Genomic DNA, 27,157 nt, shown 5'->3' with positions numbered 1-27,157 from the left:
ACAAGGTTACTTGCCAATTTGCCAGATTTTTTTGGCAGAACATGCAATATAAATTTAATGATGAACCATAACAGATCAATTTAATTTGTTAAAACTTTACCCAAGACCCTCTCTCTAAACCCAAACCACACAATATTACCAAAACCAAACAAAGTGGACCAAAACTCAAAATTTTTACTTTGCATAAAGGATCGACAACCCTTTACTTTCCCTTAAGTTCCATTTTAAGGTTTAAGCTGGTTAATGTCAAAGGGTTTAGAAGCAAAGACTTAGGACCTGTGTCCACATGGTAAAAACCCTCCTAGTACTGCTCCTGTCATTAGTACAGCCAATGCCCACACCTTCAAAACGTACCTCTTTTCATTAGCCTCCATTACATCCCGAGATCTCTGCTTTGCAATTAGCTTCGCCATTCGCTTTGCTTTATTTTTCTGTCTATTACTCATACCCGGAAGAAATTCTGAATCAATAAACTCAGCTGCTTGGAGAGCCTAAAATCAAGAAGAGACATGTCTAATATCCCCCTACATGAGAGAAGACAGGACAAAACACAGAGCACATATTTAAAGTTTATCTAAACCCAAAAAAAAAAAAAAAAAAGTTGCAGAAAATGCAGCTTACCAATCCTTCCACATGGTAGCTACATTATTGTTTACATATCTGAAGCAGTTGGGACTGTTGCCATACAGCACTCAGGCCATAGAATGGCTACCCACTAAAATTCTGATCTTTACCATAAACATATGGCCCTTTGCATCTAAAAGGATACAGAACTTTCAAATCAGTGATGAGACTTGAGATTTCTGCCACAATATAAATGGCCTCATCCACAAAAGAGGTTGAGACCACATGCAGTTGCTATACCCAGGCACCCCATCTTCACTGTGAAACACCCCCCCAAAAAATAGGGAAGATACAGTTTCTTCATATGAGCAGGAGTTTCCCAAATGTTCGGGAGTTTTTTTTTTTAATCTCTGTGATAAGGTGGCTTGACTGTTCCTTGCTAAGTCATGTTGAAAACTGCTTGTGTGGATGAAGCCTTAATGTATGGGCTTCAGGTATGCAAGTATGCACAAACCTTTACATGTTCTAGTCCAAGAACCATGCAAAACCTGAACTGAGAGAAAGGATAGGAGGAGGAAAAAAAGCACAACAACAATTCTACCAGTCTAAAGGTTTACCTACAGGTTTATTTACAAGAGTGTTGCTTGGCAAGTAGTCCAGGTCTTCATCATTAAACAGTTCTTCAGTACTCATCCCAATGGCAGCTCCCATGTCAAGGCCTAGCTTCTTCTGCAGCAGCTTTCTTTGCCGTGCTATCCTTTCCTTCGGATCCACATCCACTAAAAAATAAAGTTCATATTTTCCTTACCCAATTGCCTATTCAGTTTAAAAAGAGGTGTAAACTAAACCCAAGTTTAGAACTGTAAGCCGTGAACAAAACAGTTAAGAACAAAAGTTCTTAACTGTATTTGCCAATTCAGGATTAAAGTCCCACCAAAACTAGATGTTTTGTAATTGCCTTGCATACAGAAGGTGGAGGAATTTAAACTTCATTCTCACAATACCGTTCTTGTACTTCTACCCAAAAACTTGCCAGGGAATGCAATGGTGTTCCGAGACACATTGTCTATATAATATAGGGTTTCTATTCCTCTATGCCCCATGCCATTTGCCTGCTAATACAGGAACACAAGAAAGTTAGGCTGACCGTAAAGTTCATTGGGTTCAACATTTAATAGCAAACTGTTGTATTACCATGCTAAAAGCAGAAAAGTTAGATGTCAGATTTCTGTTCAGGAAGTATTGTGATCAGGTTACTTAACTCAAAACCAAAAATTCAGGTTAGTGGCCTTATTCCTTGCACTACAGTTAAACAAGACTAATCCACCACTATCCTGCTTAAAGGACAATGAGCAAGTAGAATACCAACGCAGTATTGTCTTCTCTCAGCATATTTCCAAAGTTAGATTGGCAGTACTAAGAAAAGTGGTCCCAATGGTTTCCACATTACAAAATGGCAATAAAAGGTTATTTTTGTAATCCCTTTTAAAGGCTGGTCAATAAATGTAATCTTTTTAATGTCTAGGCTTAGAATAAAAGTAAAATGCTAATAATTCTAATTAAGCCTAAGCAATACTAACCATAAAAATGAACGTTTTAGTAGGTCAGAGGTCACCTAAAGTCTGACAGCTGCATGACCCTCACGCGCACTGCCAACTGCTGAGATTACCCAAGAGTATTAAGTAACAGTCCCCGGTAGCCGTGTACATGCTTCTAAATTACTGGCTTACATTGAACAAGAATTAATAGCCGAGTCATTAACACATTTGTCATATTGCATATGAAGAGTCAAAATTTTTGGCAGTCTTATCAGATCACCGATCCCCAACCCAGACACACACTACATACAAATCTGGATAATTACTACAATTCCATAAACCCCGTTCATTTTTTTTTTTTTCTTTAAAAATGGAAGTATATGACAGAAAGGTGAAACTTCAAATTCATGGTAAAGAGATAACATGAAATCAATACCTGCTTTGTCATCTTGAACTTCAAATTCCATACCAGCTGAGCCCAGAAGTGAAGCGCCATGTTTTAATAATCTTGATATGTCAAACCTGTCAAAGCTCAATCTGTCCAAGAGGGGAGACTCGTCACTTGAACATTCTGAACCAGCCTCTACATTTGAGAAAGAGGGAAACTTATTTAAATACAATAACAGTTTTGAAGGTCAAGCCATTTAAAAAGACTAGTATTTCAGTTGTGGCTGTCAACACTAAATTGAACACTGACTGCAAAAATATTAAGAATGGTGTTCTAAGTTTTCTAAGCTCCTCTATAATGCATATGTAATAATTTGGGAAATCCTTTTATAAGACAATAGTACTTTATACCTATGTAGAAGGGATACAACTACTATGGGGAAATCCTGTCATCTTATATATGACCGTGAGTTATCCAAAACCAAAATACAATAACCAGTTCATGTCTTGCACTGGTAAACCCCTTAAAAAGCTGATTAGAATCAATTTGCCCGAAATGTTGTCATTACCTTCAGCAGACATGTGCACTAATTTGATGCAACGTGAGCAAGTTTCCTCACCAACAACTTACTTTACTCTTCTTAGTTCAGAAGACTTGGCTGTGGTGGTATGAATGAACACCTATGCATTTATCACCACATACAGTGGAACCTCGGTTATCCGGCACCCATGGGGTATGGCCGATTCCGGATAAATGTAATTTCCAGGTAACTGAGGTTACACTGAAACTGAGGTTTCCCAGCCATTCAGCACTAGACTTGAATGGGGAGACTTGTCCATTCACCTCTAGTGCTGAATGGCTGAGAAAAAGGAAACCCTGATGACACTTGAGCGGAGCAATCAATGGAGCTCTTGTGCACCGTTTTTATGAATTTTCCGGATAACTGAGGTTCAACTAGTACTTCACTAAAGAGGCTGGTAAAGCCAGAGACACAGTACATGTCTTCTGCAATAAAAAAAAATCCTGCCTCTTTACATATTTTTATATTTGTCTTTAAAAATTATACTGCTTTGTGTTTCAAGCAAGTGTGGGCAGAAGAACTATTTGAACCCGGCCTGCAAAAGTAAATGCATGATTTATTTACAAAATATCATTAATACGGGTTTAAAAGACATGATAATGCAGCGTATATTACTTTTTGGTTTTCTTTAACACCAACTTTAAAGACCCCAAATGTTTTGTTCTTTAGACTATATACAAAACATTACCGGACATTGTGAAAGGAAAATTCTTTTTTGCTCCGAAATACACAATATTTCTGAATCATACATAACAAAGTTAATTGTGAACCAAAAGGTCCATAGGTAGTGCAAAATGTATGTGCTCTGATCTAGAAGGGGTATAGAAGTGTAAGAGTACCTAAAGTGACCCTGTCCATAGAAGAAATGTGACTCTGCAAAAGGGTAGACTAAATACCCTTCATGCATCTAAATATTGTTTTATTGAAAGGGAAATCTTCTGAAATCTAAGTGCCAAAGTTCCCATTCTCAGTGTTCACATCACTGTGTATAACAGAGCAGCGCTTGGCAGCACAGACAGGAAAGAGGCAGGAGTTTCCTCTTTTTTTTCATGCAGTGTTGACTTTCTCGATAGATTTTTGTTTGTACTTCATTTTTTATTCAGCAATTCGTCAAACATGAACATTCACAATATCAAAAACTGCAAACAAAAAACATCATAATAAAACATAGTAACAAGTATTGCACAACTTCTGTAATACAGTATTATCATGCACATATAATGACCAATTACTGGTAACCTTTTAAGATATAACAAAAGAATAGAGAAAGACAAGAAAAAGAAGAAAAAAGGTGTGGGGTGGGGGGAAAATCAGGGCATTACACATGACTACCTTAGATAACAAAGACCCGTATTCTCAAATCAAACAGATGAACTGCATCATGAATCTAGAAAATCATTAGTCACTTCCATCTACCTGTGAGCACTTATCAGACAAATATAGGCAGCTCAGAGGTAGCACTCTTGCCTTTACAGCACTAGGTCCCAGGTTCAAATCCAGCCCAGGACATATCTTCAGGTTCTCCCCGTGTCTGCGTGGGTTTCCTCTGGGTACTCCAGTTTCCTCCCACATCCCAAAAACATGCAGTAAGGTTAACTGGCTTCCCCTCAAAATTGACCTTAGACTACATTAATGATTGTGAGCTCCTTTGAGGGACAGTTAGTGACACGACTATCAACTTTGTACAGCGCTGCGTAATATGATGCAGTGCTTAACCCAGAATTTTTTTTAAGCAGGGTGGGAAGAAGATGTAGGCAGGTGGAAGCCCATGAACTGTGACCCAACTCTTCAGTAACCACCCAAAAACAGCCGGGTGGTTGCTGAAAAGTGCCAGGTGGTGCACCCAGCTAAAATGGGCTGGGGAGAACACTGTGATGGATCTATATAAATACTGTGTAGTATTAATAAAATAATTAATAAAATACTAATATTGATACTAAGTAGGGAAGGAGGTATACCAGATCAAGTAGAACCACCTTTTGTTAAACTTTTCAGTTCATCCATCTCTTGATGAAATTAGATCTTCTATAGACATTATTCATTTACTCTACTATACCAGTGATTTAAAGTTTGGGAAACTGTTTCCAGAGCGCAGGAATTCACGCTTTTGCAGCGTTGAGGAGAAGTTTGAGCAGCAAATTCTGGCATCTTTTCTTAGAGAGAGTAGATAAATGTAGAAGGGCGTCAAATTGTGCAGGGGAAGGAAGTGAACTCAAAAAAATGAGTGAAGTGTTTGTATTGTTTTCCACTGAAACCCCTCTGTGAAATGTGTGGCCCTGAATATTCCTGACTCGCCACATAGAAAACAAAGGATCCGCTAGATTTGGTTGGAACCAAGGGTGGCCTAAAATGGGTGACAAAGGAGAGGAATATATCCCCAACCCCTTAGTTTTTTTTTTTTTTATAATGACAGAATTGCTTTAAAGTGTCAATCTACAAAATGTGGTACTAAAGGTGGCAAAGACCATGGCTTAAAGGAGGTGGGCTTCACCTAAACCTATGTAATTTAGTTTGTTAAAGTCTACTACCATACTGAAAATATCCTTGATTATATTACTTCAAAAGAAACATAAGGCATATTAGGGTTTGGAAAATATTCACAACAGACAAACATGCTGTTCTCCATAATTGTATATCTTACCTCTCTTTGGCCTGGTTGCTGGATTCCATTCAGGAACATTTTTCACAATGGCCTCTACTGCCTGCCCAGCAGCAACACGTGTATCCCAGTTTGGACTTCGCAGGTAGATCAAGACCTAAATATAGTACAGAAATAAATCGTATTGCGTTCCTTCTGGAGTAGACGCACAAATCCATCAGCAATTATTGGTCTCACCTTAGTAAGCAGGTTGTTTAGTTCATGTGGGTGAAGTTTGACCACTTCCCCGAGCTGCTGTGCAGCTGCTTTTCGTGTGACTGGAGTTGTTCCTGTGTCCAGTAATATGAAGAGGCGGTCCAACCTGAAAGAAAGTAAGAGTAGATCACTCTTCAAGGCCAGATATTCCTTTTACTACTGCAATTGTAGGTAACAAATAAAAACATGAGAAAATAATGAATAACTATACCTTTACAGACAGCATTGTCCCTTCTAGTATAAAATAACCTTACCTGCCTGAACATAATTTTTTCTCAAAACTGCACTCACCTGTCCTTCATCCAGCGCCACCATCTTCACCCAATCTTCTGCCATCTTGATTGGCTGGGCCAGAACGACAACTGCCATGCATACCCAGCATCAAACACTGAGCTGAAAACAGGCAGGCTAGTATGTTTTATTGCAGAAGAGACATTACTTGTCTTTCTGCTACAAATTCCGGTCTGATCAATGCTGAGCTATAGTAATAAGCTAAAGGCACCGGATAAAAGGAAAAGCAGCTCAAAATGGAAACCTTGCATCTTTTAGGATAACCTCGGATTTGCTAACATTGCCTGGACTTTACGCTCATATTGGACAATAAAAATCTGTGCTACATCTATGCACGTAAGCATTGTGTATTTAGGCAATGTAAAAGTAAAAGCAAAAAATACATAGCTAATTTAAAAAACAGAGCCAAAGCATATAGATCTCTATACATCTCCATTCCAGAAGATGCTTCCTGGAAGATGTAATTATGGAATGCTATTCCGTGTAGCCATTGCTAATCCGTTAATATGAATTGCCCAATGGTGAAATGGCCCCAGATGCGGCATCCAAAAGATTAGGATTTCCAGTCTTCCTACAACTAGATATAGATCATCTTGAGAAATGAAAATATGATCAAACCAAAACCCAATGGGTGATCCTGGAGAGGACAATGCAAAAGATTTTATTTAAGTATAGTTACAGCACACTTGTGAGTAACCAGGAAACGGTCTATGGGCCAGAGACCATCAAAGCCCAATTCACCTTTCATTACAATCATCCAACAGAGATTGAAACAAATCCCAGGCTAGTAGCAAAGAACAAATCTACTATATCATGTGGGCCATCTGATCTTTGTCAAGTAAAAAGATTTGTCCCCATTTGGCTGCAATTTCCCAGGAGGTAATTTTATACTGAATGGGAAAAACTTCAACTAGCATTCCAATGATTGCATATACAATCATGTTGTGTCCCAAGTCAATCTGAAATCATTTCTTGACACTGCAATTTTTCCCTTCTGGAAAAACCTATTGTAATGCACCGGGCAGGGCAGACAGCAATGCAAGTCAATGAAACCTGTGTAACAAGGTTGTAAGAGGGATTAAAATGTAATCTTTTTTTTAACCTGAGTGCACCCGCCACACACACACCAAACTAATAAAACTTTTTCCAAGCATGAACCTGGCTGGTAACAATCAACCCTTCCAGACAGACTAAATAGAGAGTACACCTACTAAAAGCAGCGACAAATCAGCATAGGAGGGTATTTACTTATGTACCACCCTACACAGCTACACCTGCTCATGGCTGGGGATTTTATGTGCTCATTGGTTGAGCTGGAAAGAATTCAAGGTTCAATCATACAAACTCCCCTCATATTGTGAAACTTTCTGCACCTCTTAGATTGTAAGCTCTTCAGGGCAGGGTCCCGTCCTCCTCCTATGTCACTGTCTGTATCTGTCCCGCCTATTTATTGTACAGCACTGCATAATATGTTGGCGCTTTATAAATACTCTTTAATAGTAATAAAAATACAGTCTGTAACCGAGTAAATAAGAAAAACAAGGGAAATGTCTATGTTCATTCAGCACCTTTTAGCTTTTAGTTGGGTCACAATACAGGGGCTGCCACCAGTCTACAATTTCTACCCACCCAGCTTAAAAAAAATGGGTTGAACACCGCAAAATAAACAATTTTTTTTTGGGTAAACATACCGATAAAAAAAAAAACCATTTTACCATGGATGCTATGGTTTTATGGCCAAGGAAATCCAACAGCTGCTGGCCAAACAAGGCTTTCTAAAAGGTTTCATAAAATAGGTTCACATGTTTACATATCAAGAACAAACACAGCACTGGCAGCTTCCAGGTATCCTGTTGTAGATGACGCAGGTGTTCCGCTGCACAGGACGTTATTATACCTTTCAGATGCTACCACACGGTAAACACCGGCACCTGGCGAGTAAGCCCATAAATCAGAGCACTTCTGAGAATCAATTACCAGAACCTGCACGAGTGTTTTTTTGTACATAACCACTGTTCACCTAAATTAAAGGTTTGTTTGAAACAAATACATAGATTAAGAGTGAGACGGCAGCAGTGTCATTTCTACCAGATGCCACACACATTGACGGAAAAAAAAATAAAAAAAAGTCCATGGACTATGCTAGGAAAATAATGTCCTTTGCAGAATAGAAAGTAAGAAAACAAACAAGCAAACATCTAAACCCCAACATTCCTGCCGGTCATCTGTCTCAAACCCTCACCACTTCCCACCATTTCATATCTCCCCTCCTACTGTGTGATACTTACCAATCTCTTAGATTGTAAGCTCTTCGGGGCAGGGTCCTCTCCACCTCCAGTGTAACTGTCTGTATTTGTCAGTCATTTGAAACCTCTAATGTACAGCGCTGCATATGTTGGCACTATAGAAATCCAGTTTAATAATTGTTACAAATACTTCATAAAATTGTCACCATGGTGCCAGGTAGCCCACATGAAAAACTGAAAAGCTTCCGAACTTAAGGGTCTGATCCTACCCCACCATTTAAAAAAAAATAAATAAATAAAAAAATAAAATAAAAAAAAGCCATCAATAGCACCACTTTATACCGCTTTACATTCAGACCTGAAAGGAGGACAATTTTCAGGGGTAGCTCCCTTGCAGTCCTTGTTTTTCCTGTACATATCTTTGGAGCTAGATTAAGTTTTAAGGTTTGGTGGAAGTGTTTAGAAAATCTTCCTGAGTCTTTATCCCCAGTTACCAACCCAGTGACATTCTTTAAGGGGCCTACATGCTCACATCTGATCTTTTTGCTAATAACAGACTTGAAAAAAAATTTGGGGTTGCGCCTTACTTTCCTTTGCAATGTCTTTCATTTTGAAGTTTTGCACATGATATCTCCTTTTGACATCTTTTGTTATATTCTTTAGTTTCCCTTATAGGCCTAAGGGAAAGTCCCTGGACCTCAGGAGGAGAGTACCTTATGCTCTGGAAGTGTGAAATAATCCTTCCATGATACCCATACAAGCCCACCAAGAAGCTTGCCCAACAGAAGTAAAAATTCTGCCAAAAGTTCTTCTGCCTGCAGGCCATTTTTTACCCCCCCCACTGTGGTATGCTTCCACATGTACAAACATTGCAGCCTTCGCAGTGCTGAGGGAGATGGATTCTGGCAGGCAAGTGTGTCATACTCCTTACCAGTGTTCCGGGTTTTGCCATACTGTGCAAATACACTGAGCATATTCGCACATTATGACGAAACCCGTGAACACTGTCAGGAAATTAGTTTTGCCCAATCACTTGACTCCACCTTGTCCAATAATATTGGACATTCTGCCCAAACAACTAAAATATATATATATATATATATATATATATATATACACACACACACACACACACACAGTATATATATTGAAGAGACTGGACTAGGCTCAGAGAACTGAATGTAATCGAGATATTCATCCAGTCTTTTTGAAACAAAAAGAAAAAGCAAACTCACAGGTTTGGTACAAATTATATCCTATGGATTGTGAGCATTTTTAAACATAGCATTACCATTTTCTAGTCTAAAAAAATACCTGTAAAAATATTTGCTATAATAGGTTCAACAAACTCCTGACTTTTACCAATACTTTTTGTGGGACAATAAAAATAGTTAACAGGAAAGCACTGAGAGCAAAATCTGAATTACCCGTGGAAAAAGTTTCAGAAATTGAAATAAATAAGCATAGTAGCCTGAAAGCAAAGAATGTCTTTTTTGGATTGGGAGAGAGGAGTTTTTTCTTCTTCTAGGTAAAATGTGTTGACTACTGACCCAGATGAAGCAACAAGCGAAGTTTTACTGATGTCAAAAGTCATTCTGCATTTTTGTTCAATGATAAAGAAAGTAAGAAAGCAGTCAGGGAATTCACATTTACAGAAGCAGAAATCAGCAATGACAGCATTCCCTTACCTACACAAAAAACGTGAACTACCAGTCCTTCAATGTGACTGCTACATTCCAAGAACAGTTTCCTTTTATTTTTACCCTTATTCCCACCATTCCAGTCACACTCACTGTACTACCAATTGTCAGTACTCTGGCAAACCAATCCTTCCATGAACTTACATGAGCAATGGTGTAATCTTTACCAGCCAATGATGATGTATTGCATAAACAAGGGGAGCGCTGCAGACAAAAGTCAGCACTATACGAACATAGAAAGAAAAATCAGTGATGCAATCAGGCAAAAATTTCAAGAAGGCATGGCTGAATGATAGTCTGCATGATGCTCTCATGATGGTATAGCTTTTCCTTAAGGGAGGATTCAGATCTGCCTCGGGATCGACTAATAATGTATGGCTGCTTGCTCAAACACTTGCATCACAGCACTACTCACTGCCCCCCCAATTCATTTGTTATGGAGCTGCCACTGGGAGACCATACATGTAGCATCTCCCAAAAGGCAGCAGTTTCCTAGCAGGAGGAAGCTGTAAACGCGCCACAACCTCATGGCCAGTGTGAACGTCGTCTTAGACCGCCGGCTCCCCTTCAGCTGGGAAACAAAATGTCAAGAATGTTTGCCAGGCATTGTCAGAGGAGATCAAACTGGAAAAAATAAAGGACTAGAACTCATAAGTGATTAATAAATTACAGGGCTTTATGTTCTATCCAACTTGATGATATTTCTGCTGTTCTGCCATCTTCAAAGACTTCCTTCTGTGTTCAAATATACCGTGTTTCCCCGATGATAAGGCAGGGCCATAAAAAAAAAATAAGACAGTGTCTTATCATCGGGGAAACAGGGTATTCTCATATGCAAGACATCAGTTTTACTTAACCATATGCCATACAAATGGCTAAAAACCACATACCCCGGTGTACTGGAAACCAGAAACTAATGTGTATGATCAATGCATCTCCTTACCAGCAGATCTCAGGCTCACCAAAAACAACTTCAAAGTACGCAGTAATAAAGTCATATGCAAATACTTTCAATGAAGGTTTGCAACAGATATCAAGATAGCAGCCTTCCCTCTTTTTGTCAGCACTAAACATTAATAAAGAATTTAGGACAGAACATTTAAAGTATAGCTAAACCTCAGAAAAAAAAAAAATAAATAAAAAAAATAGGATTGTGTAACCGCCATGTTGAACTTTTTATATGTTCATATTTTACTGGTGATCATAGGACAGGACTATGGTCCACAGAGAGAACTGGAAACCATGCTACTTGATGCTAAGAAACACAAGTAGCAAGGGAATTTATTTGCTCACAAGATTTATGGCAGGATTGAAAGGCATTTGTTGCATTCCAAACAAACAGAGTAAGGCTAGGTACACGTTTAATAATTATCGTTTGAAAACAAACGATCTACGATTATTTTGAACGATCATATTCTGCACAATTCTGTACTGATACGATCATTCAAATATAATCCACCAATAATGTACACACTAGGAACGCTCGTTCAAACAATGCAGGAAGTGACATGTACAGGAGAAAGTGTATCACAGAACAAACCACGATCTCTGAACGACTGCACACACTCACAATAGATTATGAACAATTGTCACCCAGATTCCCCGGGACAATCATTCTTTCCAGCAAGAATCCTCGTTCGTCGGCATCACTGACCAGTCGTTGCCCACTTTTTTTGGTAATGTTGAAACATTGTTCGTTTCCAACGACAATTATTGCACCTGTGTACGCAGCCTAAGGCTAGGTACACAAGTGCAATAATTGTTGTTTGAAAGCGAATAATCAACGAACATTCATGATTATTTTGAACGATTGTATTGTGCACAATTCTGTCCATGCTGTAACGATACAATCTTTCAAATATAATCCACCAATAATGTACACACACTAGATACGATGGTTTGAACGATTGTTGAATGATGCAGGAAGAGACATGTAGAAAGTGACAGGAGAAAGTATATCTCAGAACCATCCACGATCACTGAACGACCGTACACACACACACACACAAATTACAAATGATTGTCGCCCCATCAGATCCGCCAAGACGGTCGTTCCCAGCAACATTCCTTGTTGACAGGTCATTGTGCACTTTTTTTGTTAACGATTATCGAACGATCAGACGTTAATCGTTCGTTTCCATCGACAATTATGCATACGCAGCCTAACACTTTCAACTGTACATGTAACAGACCAAAAATTTTAATTATAGAATAAGAAAAGTGTAGAAACCCTGTAAGGTTTTACTGCTTACTTGGGCTCCATTGGAGACAGGGGCAGAGGTAGTCAATAATGGTTCCCTATGCAGAAGTGACTTGGGGTCCCTGTAGCTGAGAAAGGTCTGGGGCCCTCTAGCACCAGCAAACTTTGCACCAACCTCCGATTAGAGAATTTTATCCTCACTTTAAAAATAAATCTGCAATAGGGAAACAGGCAGCAAACACTGCTTGTAGATTATAGCATTCCCCTATTAATAGATTTTAATTCAGTTCCTGTAATGGAACCATTTAACAGACAGGAAGTAAAGGTGTTATAATTGCTCCCTACAGGGTGTTTGGAGTATAGATTGGTTTTGATATACTTATTATTATTATTATTATTATTATTATTATTAAACAGGATTTATATAGTGCCAACATATTACGCAGCGCTGTACATTAAATAGGGGTTTACTTTTTAAAGTATATCAAAACCAAACCACACAATACAAATGCCTGCCAAATTGTTAGAAATTTAGCAAGCTAAAATATTCTCTGATGAGTCAAAGTGACTTTGCTGAACTGAAATCCCAACCACCACTGGAAATCCTGATTTCTACTTTCCCCCCCCTCTGACCTATTCCACATACACCCACTTTAATGTGCACACACATCTTGGGAGATGTAGTTCTGGAGTAAGCTCATGTCAGAAGGTTTTGAGCTTCCAGCAGTTGTTCCTACAAGAATTTTTAAGTCTAGCGAATGTCACTGGGGCCTAGAAACCAAAAATCATAGCCATTCCAGGTATTTGAATTGAAAAATAATCAGCCTTCGTTTAGTTAACTATATTTTATTGTTTGTCAGTAGCAAACTGAGGCATATTGACTGAACTGGAGTGACAACACTCTCACCTTCAGTTTTTGCTACTTTGTGGTTGCTTTAGTGCTTAAATGGTGAGACATTTGTTTTGAAGGAACAAATTCATTGTGGTTACAGCAGAAAATACACAGCTGGGTAAAGTGCAAAAGTATAACTACTAACAAAGTAAACCAATGAACAATAAGCTTAAAGTGTCTAAAAAGACTAACCCAAAAAATGAATATATTGAAAAGTCCTTAGCTGGGGGTGTTTGGCAAGGTTTCCATTATTCTATCTAATTTATAAGTTAGTGTTAAGTGTATAAAAAAAACAAAAAAAAAAAAACAACTTTCATATCCACATATCCATATCACCCTTAGAGAACCTGCCACCGACATGAGAGTGATAGGGTCTTTATAAAAAGGTACAAATACCATACCATTTGTAGTTTATTATTAATGTAAAAAAGTGATGTTTATAATAAAATTGCAAATATTTAGTTTTCATTGTACCAAATAAAATAAATGCAGTGGTGGAACTTCTGTATCCTTGCCTAGCAAACCCTGTCTATAACCATCTAGGTCATTAGTCACAAGAAAATTTTGGTGGTCCACAGAAAAAATTGGACATTTGCAATTTTTATGTTGTATGAATTATAAAAAAAATATTCTAATAAATTCTGTTCTGAAAGACAATTTACCTGTATATTGCACTAAATTTATGAAATGTACTAGAGACAGAAAAACAAAGGAGGCGCAGCATGACGTCAGTGTAGTCTTACGTTGTATGAGGCAACCATTACCGAGCCGTACGCTTCAGTATTGTTTCCACCATTACAGCAATGACCTCGCTCCGCCGCCAATACCAATTCTCATGAGATGGTTTTATTTTATTTATTTATTTCTCAGATGCTCTTTTAGGTAAGTATGACCTTAGCTGTGTATTTTCTTTACCTGCTATATTTAATGGCATCAAACAGTTTGACTTTGATAACTATCATTTCTTGTTTGGTCTTCGATTGGAATGAATAAACCCATAATGAGTGAGTAAAAGCAAACAAATATTTTGCATTTCTTTAGGAATACCAAAGATAATGCAACTAATGATAATAGTAACAATAGTAATACTTCACTTAACGGTGAGCTGATCAATGAAGTCAGAACCTCTACAGTCATCAGGCACCATTAGGAAGATCATTCTTTTATAAATGCATTTTGCCTTTTTTATGTATTATGTTTCATGTCTTTTTTTTTAAAAATCATATTAATGGTCCGCGGGATTTCAAACTATGAATTTAGTGGTCCGTGAGGTCTGAAATGTTGGCGACTGCTGCTCTAGGTAATCCAGTTATAAAAAAAACTTAAGTCACCCTCACACTTTTGCCTCTTTTTTTTTTTACATGTAGCCACTCTCCCACGTCTGCCTCCCCTGAGGGCATTGGTGCTTTGCTATGTACTAATGGGCCAAGCCTCCATTGTTCAAGAGGTTTATTGAACTTTATATGCTTACGTGTCAAGGCAGGTATTTGTATTCTTTGACTTTATATATTTTATGTATATGGGCGTTACAGTGCACTGGGTATAGATCAACATTTTTACTCCAAACTAATGCTTAAACATTACAAAATACCAGTCAGTGCCTATTATGCAGTCCATACACAATTCCTAAGTTCTGAAGAAGCCCCTTTGAACCCAAGCACACAAATAAATCCTAATTTTTCCTCTAATGCCCTTCTGTACCAACACACACGACTTACCTGCATATTTTTATTTTTTTAATAAAACAGTATTTACATAGCACCAACATATTACACTGTGCTGAATAAATAGGGGTTGCAAATGACATACAGATACAGACAATGACGCAGGAGGAGAAGAGGACCCTGCCCCGAAGAGCTTACTAGGACTAGGAATAATAGTAATGCTAATCTAGGAATGCAATTGAATGAAAAACCCATAATGAGTGAGAAAAGGAAAACCAATATTTTGCATTTCTTTAGTAATACCAAAGTGGGCAGAACAGGGCTCATGCTGGCAAAGAAGGCACTGACTAGATTCTTTGCCATGACTGCATACTACCTAGGCTTGCGTATGCTAGAGGGTACTGCCAAGACCATATGTCATTGTGAGCCCCTTTGAGGAACAGTTAGTGACATGACTATGGACTTGGTACAGCGCTGCGTATTATGACGGCGCTATATAAATACTGTGTAATAAAAATAATAATATTAAGTCATGATGCACTACTTTCTATAATTGGGTATGTTAGAGAGCACTGCCCAGATGTTATGGCATGCCATACTACACAGTGATGGGGAACTGCCAAACCACACGCAGTGCTACTTATGCTAGAGGGCACTGCCCAGATTGTATGCCATATTGCAATATCACCTGTTTGGGTACGCTAGAGGGTACTGCCCAGATGTTATGACATTAGGCAATACTACCCCAGCTAGGGTATGCTAGAAGGCACTGCCCAGACTGAGTGCCATAATGCTGTACTACATGGGTTTGTGAGTGCTAGTGGGCACTACCCAGACTGTATGACACTATCACTACCTGGCTTTGCAAGTGGCCTATGAAAAAATATATTATAGGTGCCACCTCGCACCATTGAGGGTGTTCAGAAGACGGAGAGAAAAGTTCTTATGGGATCACATTCATATTTCCTACAATACACATCACAATACAACATGCAAAAAGATTACAATCTGTAACTCACAAATGGCAACACAAAAACATCCAACACAGCAAGGTTACTGTATGATAATAATGTTCCAGCAAGCGCAAGACACAGATATTCTTAGCCAACTAGGGCCCCAACTGCTATGCACATTAATCTAAACATATGAAGGCTGGAAGGGAAACAGCATAGGTGCAGCTCCTACAGAGGCATCTGCAGTCTGCAGCAAATGCTCATTTGGCAGGAGGAACATATCTGAGGACAGCATGCACACTCTCTACTGATTACCCATATTATAGAAAGAAGCAGAAAACCAAGGTGATGCTACTGACAAGCTTTGCAGCAAAGACCAATGATAAGAAGTATTTACTTGGCACTGTTAATGCCTGGACTAATTGTGCCAAGTAGGGAAAATCTTTAGGCTGATGATACAAATTATATTGGTTTGCTTCAGCTAACAATTACTGGGTATGCCCTATATTACTATTGTGCGTTACTCCCCCCAGCTCCTAGATTGTAAGCTCTTCAGCGCAGAGTCCTTTACTTCTCCTGTGTCATTTGCAATTTAATGTATAGTGCTGATCATAAGTTGGCGCTATATACTTGTTTAAATTTAACAATCCCACCACCCACTGCTAGGTGCAGAGTTTATGTCTCCAGAGACTATTGTATTATACACTTGGCCTTGGAGACATCCAAGTCAAGCAACTGCGTTAATGGGAAGCATATAATACCCACCAAAGGTAAGAGGTCTAACTTCAAGTGGTCATAGTTGTGACAAGAGGTGACCAAATTCCCACACATGCCTTTATACAGGTGAACCGACTGAAACCCACACAATTTGATTGCCCCATGTACTGCAGCTTTGGGGTGCAAATCAAAAGTCATAATGACGGATCTCCACTACCAGAATATGCCAGCCAAGCACAGGGCATTCCAAGATGCACCGAGAACGCCGAAAGCTAAAATATATACAGAGAGGTTCCAAGTGTAGGAGACCTTAAAAAAAATTCATCTTACAACCAAGGAAAGGAATCTCTCGAACCACAAAGTCTGAAATAAGACACGTGGCACAAAGGAATGTGGGACAAAAGTAGAATCCGTCGCCTGTAACAACCAGATTCTTTGTGTTGCTTGAAAGATGAAAAGTCACTGTTAGATGGCAGCCTGCCAACCTAAAATTTTCTTTATTTTTTTTATAAAATCAGGAAGAAGTCAACGGCACTCTATAAGACCCAGGTATCAGAAAACAAGCCCAAAATATTGCAACGCATCCCTTGACGTTGGGCAACAAGGCACACACCCCCTAATGTGGGGCAACAGGGCACACACCCCCTTGACGTGGGGCAGAACTAAAATGCCAAACTTCTAAAAAATAGAAGAAAGTAATAAAAAGTTGATAATTGAGTGGCAAGGAAGGAAAAATGTTTGACCCTAAATTTGTTACATACACAGCTAATATATTGAGGTTGGTGGGCATCATTGGATGCCAACTAGAGATGGTCAATAATTAAGCAGAATATTCAACCGCTTTACTTGCACAGTTTGATTGCACTGACTTGAAACAGAGCTAATTGGCATTTCAGTAACATCAAAGTGCAATTTTCTGCATCTCATTGACTTTACAATGCCAACACATCAGGTGCTTACATTTCCTGGTTTGAATAGTTGGAAGCATGGCCCGCCCCTTCCAAACTTCACCAAGTTTCACAGTTGGCTCATTACTGTGATGAGCAGCTTGTCTGGCCAGTAGGAAGGCCCTGACCACAGGAATGGGCCGGGCCAGGCTTCCAACCCATTGACTTTGGGATCCAAAACATAACACACAAGGTGCCTGCGCCAAGGAAGGACCCGAAGGTCCCACACCCATCAAGCAGCAGAATACTGAAGACAGAATACACCTAAATCAAGTTTCCAAAGCCCTTATCTACTTGTTTGGTAAGAACAACTAACAGACTAGGCCCAAAATATGGCAATCTATGGATTTCCAGGAGCTGCAATGGCAACAACCAAACTGCCTGGCATCCTAGCCAATCCTCAAAAAGGTAAAAACTCTTCCCTGGTTTTTCTGAGGGCTAAAAATAGAGAATTGCATGCTGGTGATGATCCCAGGGAGTAGCGCCCACAGGAAATATTGTGAACCTATCACTTTATTATCTAGAAAAATTGAACAGACATAAAATCCCCATGAGTTGCTGCCCATTGCTTCTTGATTTTCTTACGGAACAATTTTGATATTTTTTGATAAAATACAATAGGAGACAGCAAACCAATTATGTGTAATGCTCTGTAAACATAAGACAAGGAGTGCAGTGTTCTCACCAGCCCCTTATAGCTGGGTGCACCACCCGGCACTTTTCAGAAGAGTTGGGTCACAATACAAGGGCTGCAGCTTCTTCCCACCCAGCTTAATTAAAATTCTGGGTTGAACACTGGAATGTATTCTCTGCAGATCATTTGCATGTCTGGTATAGTAACCCCAGCCCCAGTTATTCCTCCTCATGGGGATGTTGAGGCTTTGGAAACACGTCAAACACCAGGCTGCAGACTTGTATGGTGCGGAGGGCAGACCTGAGGCCCTCTCTGATCTGCATTGGCTGCACTTACAATGCCAATGGCTGCGTTTACAAGCAATCCAACGCATGGCATGCAATGCTAAGGGCAGCATCTGAAGGCAGCGCACCTACAACTCCCAAAATCAAACTGGAAGTGTGGAGGGAAACGGGCTCTCCATGTTCTCATTCTGCAGGTGCTACATATCTGATCCCATCCTTACAATCCCTCAATCAGATTTCTCCTTCCAGCTTGGCACCTGCATCTTAGGTGGTGGCAGTGCCAGCAGAGATGGGTTGTTGTAGGCAATAGCAGTATTTCTATAAAAGTTATGGAGCTCAGTCCAGCAGGTGATGCCGGGTTACAAGCATCAGTCAGACTTTGCTAGGCTTACTGGTAGTTGTAGTTCTTCTGCAGGTCCCCCTCCCCCTCCTTGTGCATACAGCTATGGCACACATGCCCTCAGAAATACCAACCTGGACACAGCCATGATGTGCTTCTTCCCCTCGGGGGCCACGCACTGGGCCGTACAAGGGGTGAGGAGGGCCAGGAAGGAGCCGGGGCCTAGATTCCAGGCTTAGATCCGCCTCTGACTGCACCTCAACCCACACCTCCAGCTCACAGCCCACGGTTAAGACTCGTTCATCTCCCTGGCCTCCGTGCTTCCTCGCTCCCCTTCTCTCAGGCGCTGCCGTACACTCCACAGGGCCACAGCGGAAGCAGGAGCGGATTATAGGCGATAATTCACCGTGGCCGCGGAGGAGCCAGATGCCTGCCTTTATATGAGGAGCCATCTTGTATTTATTCCTTCCACCATGCTAGCCGCCGTCTGATTGGTTACATGGGCGGCCGGCGGCCAATCAGCGACGTCCTCACACAGAGGCCCTGGCCCCGGATTGACAGGGATTCCACGATCAGGCTGGCAGAGGGAGGGGGCGTGGCCAGGCAGGGAGGGGGAGAGGAAGGAGACAGAATGGTGGTGACATCTGTAGAGAGAGGGAGCTGAGAGAGCTGGGGATGGGGGAACAATACAAGGGGGACACATGGACAACACACTCTATACAACATGGACAGCCCATCACACACTATACAACATGGACAGCCCAACACACTCTATACAACATGGACAGCCCATCACACACTATACAACATGGACAGCCCAACACACACTATACAACATGGACAGCCCATCACACACTATACAACATGGACAGCCCAACACACACTATACAACATGGACAGCCCATCACACACTATACAACATGCCCGACACACAATATACAACACGGAAAGCCCGACACACAATATACAACACGGAAAGCCCGACACACAATATACAACACGGAAAGCCCGACACACTCTATACAACATGGACAGCACAACACACTCCATACAATATGACCTTCTAATACACACGGCTATATAGAGATATAGACCATATTTAATTCTCTCCAGTGCTGGAGAGAATACACTTTCATCAGTGAAGCTGGGTGATCCAGCAAACCTGAAATTGATCTGATCCAGAATTGAAAACATTTGCTAACAAATAGCTAATGACTTCTAGGGAATCCATTCCAGGTTTGCTGGATCACCCAGCTTCACTGATAAAAGTGTTTCCTCTCCAGCCTTGGAGAGCTTTATTAAATCAGGCCCATATACATTTATATCACATTAAAGGAAGACCATGGTAATAGTTCCTTAGCCCCAGAAAAATAAAACTCTAGCTCCATAGATATGTACAGGAATAACAAGGGCTGTGAGGGGGCTACACTCATAAGAAGTGGGTTTCCATTTTTCTGTCTGCTCCCTGCAAGTTGTCCTCCTTTCCAGTCAGAATGCAGAGTGGTATAAAGTGGTGCTCTGGGTGCCTTTTTTTGGAAAGCGTGGGGTAGGATCAGACCCTCAAGTTTGGAAGCTTTTCAGATTTCCATGTGGGCTAATTGGCACCATGGGTACAATTTTACAAAGTATTTGTAATAAATACAATACAACTACACTGGGGAACAATTTTTAACAAATTTTTTTGTTGACTTCAATTTTTAAGCCTATTTACACTAAAATAGGTATGCTGAAAGTGCAGTTAGTTTTCTTCTATCACGTCAGGTTTTTTCTCTACTGCTTATATTTATGTGATTTTTGTAAGGTGGATTTGTATAGCTATTCATTTACACGCAGGACAGTGTGTGGTCAGAGGTTGTGTGCTGCTCTATGTAGTGAATAAGCAAAATGTATTTTTCTACTTACACGTATGTATTTCTTTTCTTTCAGATCATGTCTGGCTCTGCTGTTTCATTTTGTTATATCATTTGTAGAGCAAGCCTATTTGGCATATTTCAAAGTTAAACTTGGTGATCAAGATAAGTCTTGGGCCCCTCATAAGGTGTGCAAACAGTGTGTCGAGGGTTTACAGATGTGGACAAAAGGGAACACGTGTTCAGGATATACCGTGTTTCCCCGATGATAAGGCATCCCCATCAAATAAGCCACCCCCCGATTTTTGCTCAAACAATTAAAATAAAGCACCCCCCGCAAATAAGACATCCTCCGATACCTGATACTGTGTGCCTCTGTGTGGTACTGTAGTCTTCTTCATGGAAAAATAAGACATCCCCCTGAAAACAAGACCTAGGGCATATTTTGGCATTTCAAAAAATATAAGACAGTGCCTTATCATAGGGGAAACAGGGTAACAAGAAAAATAAATGTAACATAGAGTAACCTAGTCTACCATCGGCTATACGCCCAGTGGCTCATTCAGATAAAGTCCCAGTTCCTGTTTTCGTTACACTACCCTCTCTTGAAGAAAATGATTATGGAGATGAACTAGGTGACAACAATGATGAAGAGTTTGAAACTGAAGAGGACTCTGTACTTAAAGGAATTTGTTCAGCATGAGTTGAATGATTTGACTATGATTTGGGACTATTAAAGAAGGCTCCAGAACTCCTAGCATCAAGACCGCGTGAGAAAAACTTACTTGAAAAAAGAACAAAGGTATCGTACTTTTGAACCAGAGAAATTGCATTTTTGCAGTACTTTGGAACTGACAGTGGCTTTGTGTATTGCCATAACATACCTGGTTTAATGGAGGAATTGGGAATTCCAATCTTTAACTCAACTGAATGGTGACTTTTCATCGATAGCTCAAAGCGGAGCTTAAAGTGTGTCCTCCTTTGTGAAGAGGAGGACTCTTTGGAAGAATATGCAGACATAAAAAGAGTCATTGAGTTGTTGCAATATCACCAACACAATTGAGTCATCTGTGTTGTCCTTAAAATGGTATGCTTCCTTCTTGGTCAGCAATGCGGATACACCAAGTATCCCTGTTATCTGTGCATGTGGGACAGCGGAGCTCGTGAGAGGCATTGGGTAGAAAGGAATTGACCTCCAAGATTTGTCCTAAAACCAGGTGATCCAAACATTTTACATGAGCCACTTGTTGAGAAAGAATACTACATTCCCGCCTCTGCACATGAAAGTGGGTCTGATGAAGCAGTTTGTTAAAGCTTTGCCAACTGATGGAGACTGTTTCAAGTATCTCATTTTGGCATTTCCTAGCCTGTCATTTGAAAAAATAAAGGCCGGTGTGTTTGATGGTCCACAGATTCGTCAGCTCATTAAAGATGAACATTTCATCAGGACAATGTCAGAAGTCGAAAAGAATGCTTGGTTATCATTCAAAGCCATTGTCAAGGACTTTCTTGGAAACACACAAGCCAATAATTACACAGAAATTGTCAAGAAACTCTTGGAGAGCTACAAAATGCTTGGTTGCAATATGAGCATCAAGGTGCATTTTCTGTATGGCATCTTTCTAACTTCCCGCAAAAAACCTTGGTGCAGTCAGTGATGAACAAGGTGAACAATTCCACCAAGAATTGAAGGTTTTGGAAGAACGGTATCAGGTTATATGGGATGTACATATGATGGCTGACTATTGTTGGAGCATCCGGCGGGATTGTCCTAACACTGAACACTCCAGGAAAAGTTATAGGCTATAAATGTTTACCTTAACCGCTTACCCGAATATTTTCAAATGTTTTACTGTAAAAAAATAACAAATCCTTTTTATGAACAAAAGAAATTTAAATAAACAGTACAATTAACCTATTATTTCATTATTTTTTCATTGTATGTAAAATTTGTATGTTTTTTGACTAAAATGGAGGGTACCCTGTATCATACTGGATGTGGTAGCAAAAAACTGGGGTCATTTCTGGACTCACCACCCAAAAATTTGTAAAAAAAAAACAAGTGTGAGATCAAACTCAACAAAAAATGCATTCCCCAATGTTATTAATATTATTATTATTATTAAACTGGATTTATATAGCACCAACATAATATGCAGAGCTGTACATTAAATAGGGGTAGCAAATGATAGACAGATGCAGACAGTGACATATTAGGAGAGGACCCTGCCCCGAAGAGCTTACAACCTAGGAGGTGGGGGAAGTAACACACAATAGGAGGGGGATATGGAGTGGTGGGAAGTAGTGAGGGTTTTAGGAGACAAAAGAAGATGGGTAGGCAAGTTTGAAAAAAATGGGATTAAAAAGTGCTGTTTTGAATGAGGACACAATACAATGTAAATAATAAAAAAAGATTCCCATGGGGGCTCCTTTTGGCTGAGGAGGGTCTGGGGCCCTTGTGCAATGGCACAACTTTGCACCTCCCAATATTCACCCCCACCAGTACAAGTTCATCCATCCTTGATCAATCCTAGCCTGTCTGGAATGACATACTTCCACCCTAGTGTATGGGAATTCATTCATGCTGGCACTGAGCTTTCACTTACATTCTAGAAGAGATTGAGAAGAAAGTAAGGCTACATACACATGTGCAATGGTTCTCGTACGATAATCGGCTTAGGGCCGATATTGGTTGAGAATCTGGAATGTGTACAGCGCTGCTCGTCCATCGTCCGAACGACCATTCTGGCAGATCAATGGACGGTGAACAATCATAATGGAAGTGAAGGGGCAGAGAGCACAGCAGGGTGCCGCTCCATCGTTCTCTCCCTCCCCTCTCCATAGAGCAGAACAGTGGTTTATGTACAGCACTCATTCATGCATCATGCAGTCATTTGTTGTTGAAAAGGATTGTGAAAGTTTGAGGGAATGGCAGATTCCCTGTTGTAAAAATAAAGGCTCTTGATCACAAGTTAGGTTCTAAATTAAGGTGTTTTAATAAATGTTTTCCCATGATCCTTACCCAAAATGTATACATTTTCCACCAGCATCAGTGTTGAACCCAGAATTTTATTTAAGCTGGGTAGGAAGAAATCGAATGTGGGTGGCAGGCCCTGTATTGTGATCCAACTCAATAGTTACAACCAAAAACAGCCTAGTGGTTACTGAAAAGTCCTGGGTGGTGCGTCCTGCTAAAAGGGGCTGGGGGAACACTGTAGTATGTAGAATGTCTACCTTCTACATGGACCTGGCACAAAACATTCTGGGCATGGGTAGAGAAGGCAAAAGATCTAATGTTAGATAGCTCATCATCCTAAACGATTCTATAACTGATCAGTTGCCTGGTTTGTCATATCTTCCCCCTGCATATAGTACTGGCATTCACCTTTATACCTCGTTAATAAAAACATGCAACTGAAGTTTTTACTTTCTTAGAAACCTAGAATGGATCTGGTCCTGGACTGATAAATAGCAATGACTTAAGAAATCCCAGCCTGGTTTGCTGGATCACCCAGCTTTACTGATGAAAGTATATATTCTTTAATATTTCAGGTCCATTGTGTTTCATGCATTGCATGATTTAAAGCTGAAGACCTAAGTAAGTTAAACCTAGTAGTGATTCCCATGCACTGCAAAGGTTAAATACCTGTTTGGGTTTAGGAAAAAAAATATCTTTCATACTTCATCCCTAATAGGTGCCAGGCTCATCTTCTCTCCATTGCTCTGGATTGCAGGTAGTCACATACTGTCCTCAATTACAATCTAGACTGCACTTTAGAAGGAGAATCTGTGCCAGTGTTTGCCTTGTAGAATGCCAGAAAGAAGTGACTGGAGGGCCCCAGTCAAACAGATGAACCTGCAGGAGCTACAAGGAGAATTGGGCATGTATACTTACCCTGCCTTTCTCTTCTGCATCACTGGCAGTGAAGTGTCTATTCTTCTAGGATGATTCCTCTGGAATAGCAAAGCCTCATGAAAAGACATTCCAGTTCTTTGCTAGAGTGTAGTCTTCTCTTATAATTCTGGCCACTACATTGCATTCATCAAAAGCCTGAATAATGGAATAAGTAGTTTTTTTACATTTTAGGTGCAATGTTCACTTACTATAAAGTGATTTGGGAATGGGTCCCAGACAATGTAAGAGTCCTTCCATTGTAGCAGTAGATCTGCTTTAAGGTGAATTGTGGAACAACACAGGTCAATGACTGTATTCCTTCACTGCCTGGAAATGCTCTAAGTGAAGATCAATAGTCATTTTTGGCAGCAAGATCTTGGCATTGCAACATTTAGCACAGGAACGTTATGTTTCAGTTCCAATAATTTAGGTTTAATAAATCAGTTAGGTAAGACCCTATGGGGCATTTTTCTGATCTTATGTTTGGGTTAAAGTTTGTGTGGAGCTTCAAAAAATGTTCTTTTGAGCTTTGCATAAATTAAACAAAGGTAAAACCCCATCAGGCTATTTTTTTTTTTTTTGCAGTATGCATGTCGTGTTGGAAAGCTTCTCTTTTACTTTCTCTACAAAAGATGGAGCCATATTAGTTCAGACATCACCCAGGGTCAGCATTTACTTCCTGGACTGATGTGCTTGCTTAGGGATAATACAGTCATGCAAATCCAGGTACCTGAGCACATTTTGGCTGTGCTCACAAGTGAAGGACCAGATCCTTGGCTTAGCCACCCATCACAAAATTACAATGCTGCAGCCTATTCACTAAAGGAGACAGAGGAAATGATTCCTCTTGCCTGCAGCGGATTGATGACTAGATAAAGTCGCTTGATCATAATGATAAAACTACAGCTTTTTTTTTTTTTTTTTTTTAAACTTGCACTGTTGGTGTATAGGGGTCATTTTAGGAAACATCCACGCAGACCTAAAATTAGGAATATATTACAGGTTGGTGTTACTCTTTCGAATACGTTTTTTAGTTTTTAAAAGCAAACACAAACGTGCTTCCTATCTGTAATCTGGCTTGCAATTCCTGTTCTGTGCATACATATTTATTACATGAATAGTTATCAGCACAATCTTTTTGTGGTTGAACTCTGTGCAGAGATAAATGGACAGGCTGTACAATGATAGAACAGAATGAAGAACTTTTGATAAAACACTTCTTGTTCACATTGATTGTTGGATGATACAGATGACTAAATAGAAACCAGAACAATTATTTCCTAGTAATACCACCGCAAGTGCAGCCCTTAGCAACCCCTGCACCATAGCAGCTGGTGAATATACTTCTCATTTGTTTTCTCATGCATGCATGGGAAGTAAACTTGTGAATATGCATGGCAAACACTGGCTGTGACAGGACATGGTTAATTATTTACTGCAGTATAAAATGAATGTATACATAGTTCAGCTACTGTTACTAGAAAAGCAATAGGCATACAGCAGTGCTGGTTACTACTGAAAGGGAACCCAGGAGGACCTTTGTCAAAGAAAGCATCCTGTTCCATTTTTGTAGACCTTCTGCAGAAAAGAGCAAAGAACTACAAGGTATGTAGGGATAACTGACTGTTCACTTGTCATAATAGAGAAAATTAAAAAAAATAATATAAAACACTATTCAAATTTAAATATATTAAACAATTGAAATTACATAATTTCTGTACTCACCACATAATCCTTTCCTTGGAGTTCATTGAGGGATGCAGGAATTCCATGAATCTTTGAGGTTATACAGCCGACACATTGGACAAAGATGAGCAATAAAAATGTAAGCTATCTCAGGATAAATCGTACTTACTAGCAGCAAATTTGTAGCTAGGAATTACCAAGACCATAATGATGGATACAGAGGGGTTAGACCTGTGTGCAAGAAAATGCTATTACCCAAAATAAAAATAAATCCTTTTTTCCTATCCATTAAGGGACATTGGAAGTCTTGCACTTTTGGGATATCCAGGAAGATGTCAGAGGGTTGGAAAGAAGCAAACTGCTAACAGGTGCAAGAACAACAGAAAACTGTCATATCCAATTAAAGGATCTTACTTCCAAAGCTGGCATCAATACAAAAGCCTGCATTCCAAAGCTGCAATAGACTTTAGGAGCAGAGGGCAACGATTCAAGGCAGCAGATATTGACAGCTTCAGAAGGCACACAGCAAGCAGCCCTTGTAAAATGTATGCTGGAGGCACCTGCTACAGCAGGACTGTATATAGAATCAGGTATGCTGTGACTGTGTAAAAAACAAGTTATAGCACAGGGTACAATGGCAGTCCTTATTCTTATAGTCACTCCGATAGCAGATGAGGGTTGTATGACCTGAGGTGACTCCTGACAAAGAGTTCCACACAACTCTTTGTCAGGAGCCATGGCAAAAAGATGCTTCCTCCAGTGGGGTATGACAGAGAATGTATACATGGCACTCCCTGTGATACTGATGAAATTAGCATGAGACCAATATCAGTAACCCCTTCTGTTGTGGAATATTTAACCAACCATGCAGATGAGGCGCTCACCATCTACTCATGGAGAAATTTTCAGATAGGGCAAGAGCTGCACCAATGCT

The 27,157-nt window shown here is 39.9% G+C and overlaps 1 protein-coding gene across 2 annotated transcripts in view; it reads right to left on the bottom strand.

Annotated features, from left to right (window-relative positions):
- The window catches only part of BTAF1 (B-TFIID TATA-box binding protein associated factor 1), a 47,334-nt gene extending 28,087 nt beyond the window's left edge, over window positions 1-19,247 (bottom strand). The window contains exons 1-6 of one of the 2 annotated variants that reach the window (XM_072425063.1): window positions 18,927-19,247; window positions 5,907-6,030; window positions 5,712-5,826; window positions 2,539-2,685; window positions 1,186-1,343; window positions 355-491 (exon numbers count right to left, since the gene is read on the bottom strand). In XM_072425063.1, coding sequence (XP_072281164.1) covers window positions 355-491; window positions 1,186-1,343; window positions 2,539-2,685; window positions 5,712-5,826; window positions 5,907-6,030; window positions 18,927-18,940 — 695 coding nt within the window. In that variant the 5' untranslated portion in view covers window positions 18,941-19,247. The remainder of the gene's footprint in view (window positions 1-354; window positions 492-1,185; window positions 1,344-2,538; window positions 2,686-5,711; window positions 5,827-5,906; window positions 6,031-18,926) is intronic. The other variant, XM_072425062.1, reaches the window with a different exon arrangement.
- Window positions 19,248-27,157: the final 7,910 nt, after the last annotated feature.

This window comes from Pyxicephalus adspersus, chromosome 10, assembly GCF_032062135.1.
Source record: "Pyxicephalus adspersus chromosome 10, UCB_Pads_2.0, whole genome shotgun sequence".
Classification (NCBI taxonomy): Eukaryota; Metazoa; Chordata; class Amphibia; order Anura; family Pyxicephalidae; genus Pyxicephalus; species Pyxicephalus adspersus.
This window is presented reverse-complemented; position numbering and strand designations above follow the sequence as displayed.